The 6,212-nt window shown below is 38.9% G+C and overlaps 1 protein-coding gene across 1 annotated transcript in view; it reads right to left on the bottom strand.

The window, feature by feature from the left end:
• The window catches only part of LOC109297588 (centrosome-associated protein CEP250-like), a 91,651-nt gene that overhangs the window by 12,477 nt on the left and 72,962 nt on the right, over nt 1–6,212 (bottom strand). The window contains exons 11-12 of the mRNA XM_019517457.1: nt 1,897–2,100; nt 1,277–1,443 (exon numbers count right to left, since the gene is read on the bottom strand). Of these exons, the coding sequence (XP_019373002.1) occupies nt 1,277–1,443; nt 1,897–2,100 (371 nt within the window). The remainder of the gene's footprint in view (nt 1–1,276; nt 1,444–1,896; nt 2,101–6,212) is intronic.

The raw sequence follows: 6,212 nt of genomic DNA, 5'->3' as shown, positions 1-6,212 counted from the left end.
TGGCGGGCAAGAAGGCGGGTGGTTTGCCCAAGAACAGGTGGGTGGGCCATGCGGAGATCAACCCCGGTAGGCCCCCTGTTACAGTGTATATAGAGGTGATTGCAAAATACCTCAAAAATATAGCCTTACTCTTGTATAAGGGAGTGTGTGGGGTGTGGTTGGGGGGCAGGCACCAGAGCAGACAGGTGATAGGAGGGCAGGTGCAGGCACAGTGGTGGGGAAAGGGGCAGGGAGGCAGATGGGAGGGGGCAGGTGGTGGTGAGAGAAAAAAGGTAGGGCAAGGGCAGGGGAGGGGTTAGCTTAACCCACCTCCTCCCCCTTCACACCACTGATTTTCTTGACACAGTAGTGGACTAGGGGGGAGAAATTTAGTACAACCCTCCAATATTTATATATATTATAGGGGTGTGCAAAGCAGGCCCTGTCTGATTCGGATTCAGTCCAAATCAGGGACAGGGATTTGATTCATTGATTTGGATCACCATCCCTGAATTGATTCAGCCGAATCCAGGGGTGGAGTGGGGAGCCTCCACGTGCTTGGCAGTGAACCCAGAAGTGGACTGGAAGTACTTCTGGTCTACTTTTGGGTTTGCCAGGGAGCATGCTGGGGAGCTTCCCCAGGCCCTCCTGGCTGAATGATCAGCCACAGGAGGACCCTGGGTGCTGCTCCAGACCCAGGAGGCACCAGTCACTGAGTCAGGTCATGGGGGGGACCCCCTGTGTGCTCCCCAGAGAACCCAGACGTACTTCTCCATGGTGCACCCAGAAGTGGACAATCCATGCACCTCACCATCACAGCAGTCATGAGCCCCTTGCTACCTATATGTATGTAGAAAAAAACATCTAAAGCTGTGTCTATGTCCGTATCTCTGAATCTTTTTGAATCTCTCTGAATTGATTCAGAGGGTCCTGATTTAATTTGGAGATATTAAAGGGTCCTCTGATTCAATTCAGATTTGGAGATTTGGCCACCAAATTGGGCTGAATCTCTGTTGAATCGAATCGGGGACTGAAGCTTTGCACAGCCCTAAGAGCTTATTACAAAGTCTATACGTGGAAAAATTATAACAAAAGTATAATTTTCCATCTATAGAATATAACTATTAGAATGTTATATTAACTTCAAAGTTATCTTGGATTTTGGAAATAATGTATTATACAGTAGGTAAAGGACTTATCCTTCAAAATGAGTTCACTTTGTTTTTGACAGTTTTAAAATTTCTCATAATCAGCCTCAGAGAAATGTACGTTCTACTTTACTAATCATCCCACGTACCTTTTGTTATCCGTAGGTTTGCACCCATAAAATACTTCATAGGCTAGGATGTCAGCCTGAGCATTGTTAAATGCTTCTTTCTGATCAGCCCTTTCAGCATCATTCTTCCTGATAAGCTGACTGATGTATTGTTGTGCCTCAGGTACATCATTATATATTGCATGAACCTAACATGGATTGAAAGTTGGATAGTTTTCATATTTTCTTAAGTCTGGATACTTGTCTGCAATTCATGTGGTTCAGATACCACCTCTTCTGCCTATACATTATGATCTTTTCCATGCTGTTACACTCACATTCCATATTATTACCATTAAACTAATAGTGCAATATAAAAGCCTCACTGATGATGTCATCAGTTAAGTATTTTTCACTGCATACTGAATTTCAGTGAGCCTTATGCACCCACTGAATAATTCCTTATGCTCCTTTGAAATTCCCAGCTGTAACTTTCAATAAAATTATGAATTTACAAATATGTATAGTATGAATATACATTAAATATATATAAATGAATATTTGACTCTATACAAAATATACTTTTTTCTTATCTTTATCTTTAAAAATGTAAATAAAACTACAATACATAGCTTTCTACTATTTCTTCCACAATCGTTTACCTCTTTCACAAGAGTTTTTAAAACTGCTGCCATTGTGATTTGAGGCTTCATTGTTTTGTTGCATATGTTCTCTCTCTGTAGCAGCTCAGTAATCTCCCTTTCTCGTTTGAGTAAAGACTCTCTTATCATTTGCACTGTGGTATGTATTTTTTGAAGAAGTTCCTTTTGCAGAATTTGTTCATGCTTCTCCAGTTCATCTACTACCTGGAAGGTAACAAAGCATAAGTTGTATTCATATTCTGAGAGCAGATATGGACTGTGACTACATAATATTAATGGAAGTGAAAGTGTAAACTTGGGGAAGAACAACAGGATGGATTAGTTAGAAAGGAAATCTTGCTTTCCATCATCCAAAATCTGAAGTTTTTATTTAGAAGAGTGTACTTTAGGAAGTTTAACTCTGACACTGATATTATAAAAAGGGCAAAGCCAATAACTGTGGAGGAGAAATTCTTAGACTTTAGAAATTGTAAGATTCAGAGGGTATATTTTTACAAAACCACAGTAATTGAACATACAATGCAATTTTGTTTAGTCTCAAAATGAACAGCTTAAAATGAACCAGTTATTTCACTTCTAAAAATTACAGTATTGTAACTGTTATTTTCTTGTTCTTTTTATTATTTATTATATATTATTGATTATATAAAATATTTATTATATATTATATATATAACTGCTATTTTCTTGCTCATTTTATTATACATACATAGTTATTATATATACTAAATATATAATGTATATGTATAATTTATATTTATGAATATATTTATAATTTATATTTATATTTTAAATTTATATTTATATTTATGATTTATATTGATAAATAAATGTACAATAACTGTTACTATATATATATTATTTCACATTTGGTTTTGAACAAAGCACAACTGAGCTTACAAACCCTTAGCATTTCATTAAAAATATATAAGTATCACAACTGACATATAATCAGCATACATAACCTGAATGAAAGAGCAATGCAACTGAAAAATTAGATAATGAAATTATAAATAAAATAAGAAAATAAAGTAATTTTGCACATTTACCATCTTGATAGGGTATCTGGCATAAAAGCTGTGCGCACACATTTGAGTAATAGAAAAACTGCTGTAAGAAACAGTTTAAACAAAACATTGTAAATGCTGTAATCTATTTAGAAAATAAATTACAATATTGACCCTTAATAATATCCAGTTATGACAATTTATCATTCTTTGTAAGCTAATATTTTTGGGCAAAATATAAATTGAATAACCCCAACAAAACAACAGTATTAAACTGTCCTGGTCTTTTACAAAAGTTCTCTATATATTTATTCGTATCTATTATGTAACTTCTGATTCAACTTGAGAGAGCCTGACCATGCTCTGAGGACATGGGTTTATGCCAAGCTGTTTACATTGAAAGTCTGCAAGCCAGTGCATGCATAGAGTGGCTAGATGTCATTTCTTCAGTTGTTTGCCAGACTTTCTCAAAATGAACCACAGACATACTCCTACCCTCTGCAAACTACTTTTTGACTCCAAAACGGTGTCCCCACAAAACTTAAAGCATTGCTTTGTGTAATGCTTGTGCTATGCCAGCAGCCCATCCTTATTCACATCTTTCTCCCAAACCATTTTTATTATCACTGAAAAAAAAATAAGGTAACTAATGCGGTTTAAAACCTTGCATTTAATGAAATCCATTCCATGTTACACTAAAAAAAGAAAAAAAAGATAGCATGAATAGAACACCAAAGTGGCCCAATAAAACACTCAAGAGTTAGAAAACAAGAATTAAAGTCTCTCATACAACCTTAATTTAGCTTCATTATGCACATGTATTCTAGTATAGAATCATATGACTGGACGGTACTTAAAAGATTATCTAATCCAAACAATTCAGAGAGATTATTTACCCTGAAAACTCAAAAAGAAATTCCACAACTTCCTTAGGCAGCTTTTTCTCACAGTTATGAAGGTTTGTCATTTTCACAAACTGCTGAGATTTAGATTAAATCTACTTTGCTGCAGTTTAAACCCATTGGTTTAACCCATTACTATCCAGCTTTCATGGCAAATCAAAAGAGTAATTCTTAGTCTTTGTTATGACAGCCTTTCAATTATTTAAAAACTGCTATTGTGTCCCCCATCTTAATTTCCCTTTTTCCACACTAAACACACCTGGTTCTTTCAATTTCCCTACATCTAGTTGGTATCCCTCCCCCTTCAGCATTTCTGTTACTAATGCCTGTTGTGTCTTGTATACAATATTGCTGATAACATTGCCTACACCTGTATTTGCCTTTTTGTGACAGTATTGTATGGTTGGATTGTGCTTTGCTTGTTAACCCCCATAATCCTACAGTTTTCTCTGCAATGCTTATATGTAGGCAATTATCCCTCCTTCTACACTTGCACATTTATTTTTACTTAGATGTAGAATTTCTCATTTTTCTTTAATTACATGAGCACACATTTTTTACCACAGGACCTGCAACTGTACACTTATTTCTCCACTTCCCATGTGGCACCTGGTACCAATTTCTGTTGCCTGCTGGCTCTTGATTTTAGTTTTCACCTCTGCAATGGCTTTGCAGTCCATCCTCATTTTTCTTCAATACTCAGTCCCAGTTTCCTTACATATAGCTCCTGAATTTTTCTACTAGCTCATAACCCCACTCTCATGATCATCAACTACACCACCCACTAACCAACTCCTCTTTTTGCCCTCCCTGTCCTACAGTTCCACACTGTATTCAACTACATTAGTATCAGACTGATTCTTCATCAACTGCCCTATATAATAGAGGTGTGCAAAGAGGGCCATAGTTGATTTGGATTTGAATTCGGCCTGATTGGGGGACACTGATTCGATTCGTTGATTTGGATCACTGTCCCAAGTTGATTCGGTGGAATCCAAATCTGAAGATTTGATTCTGATTCGAAGAATCAGATATTCGGCGATAGACAGCTTTAAATGTTTTTTCTACATACCTCGAGATACCAGGCATGGCTCATGAATGCTGAGATGGTGGGGCAGATGGAGCATCCCACGGAAATGTGCCCCTCCCCCCCCCGCATGCTTGGCAGCAGACCTGGAAGTGGACGAGAAGTACTTCCAGTCCATGTCAGGGTCCACCACTGAGTGTGTGGGGGATCCTCTTGCGCCCTCCAATGCTCAGCGATCAGCTACAGGGGACCCTGGGTACCCCCCCAGACCCAGGAGGCACCAGTTGCCAAAACTGGGGGCAGGGGGGTTTCCCTTTGTTCTCTGTGGCGGATGCGGAAGTGGACTGGTAGTGCTTCAGGTCCACTTCTGGGCCCACCTCCAAGCACGCTGGGAACCCTCCACCATGCTCCCATGGGACACTCCTTCCGGCCCACCATCTCAACATTCATGAGCCACCTGGTACCTTGAGGTATGTAGAAAAAACATATAAAGCTGTGTCTATGTTTGAATCCTCAAATCTATCTGAATCTCTGCAAATGGATTCAAAGAGTTCTGATTCAATTCAGAGAGATTAAAGGGTCTCCTGATTTGATTCAGATTCAGAGATTCAGCTGCCAAATCTTCACCAAATCAAATCAGTGACCAAAGCTTTGCACAGCCCTACTATATACCAATAGTACTAGGATTAGGGGTGTTGTAGCTATGAAGAAGGGTACTTTGCGGTCCAAAGTTTGTCTAACATCTCTCCTGACTATATAGTTGGTCCAAGAAAGATATCATGGAAATTTTCCAACTGTATACCAATAGGAGGAGCACTGAAATAGCACTATGCCCCCTGCTTTCTCATTTTTTGATGCCTGGGACTATATAAACTGTAGCAAAACCCCTGGGTTTTCTTTTTTATTATTTTGAAAGGCATTCCCTCCATTCCCCAACTATTTCTGACTTTCTCTCTCTCTCTCTATTCCCTATAGATAAGTATGAGTAAGTTAAGACAAAGGATAAGCTTTAGCATTTTTGTAGCAAGTTTTTTTTTTCTCTCTCCTTCTTTGATCCACTAGTCTATATTGTACCCAGTAGAATCATAGAAGGTCTGCCCCTATAAAAAGGGGTAGTGAAGACAGACCCGGTGGGATGTCCTCTCCATCTGGACCAGCACCATGCCACACCACTTATCCATCCAGAGACCCTGCTGGTGACCCCCTCTGGACAAAACCTTGCTGGAGAAGACCCTGACTGGCCATCAAGGATCAACTCACAGCCCAGGATAGGTAGCTATCACCCACCTTCCTTCCTCAAGCAAAGGACCTGAATTCTGTCCCAACACACCTTGATTTCAATCCCTCCACTAAGCCTCTTTCTCTCCTGTTACGTGTGTG

This window comes from Gavialis gangeticus, unplaced genomic scaffold, assembly GCF_001723915.1.
Source record: "Gavialis gangeticus isolate Ggan-Ray unplaced genomic scaffold, GavGan_comp1, whole genome shotgun sequence".
NCBI classification, from domain to species: Eukaryota; Metazoa; Chordata; order Crocodylia; family Gavialidae; genus Gavialis; species Gavialis gangeticus.
Note: the sequence above shows the minus strand (reverse complement) of the source record. Positions and strands in the feature narration are given on the sequence as shown.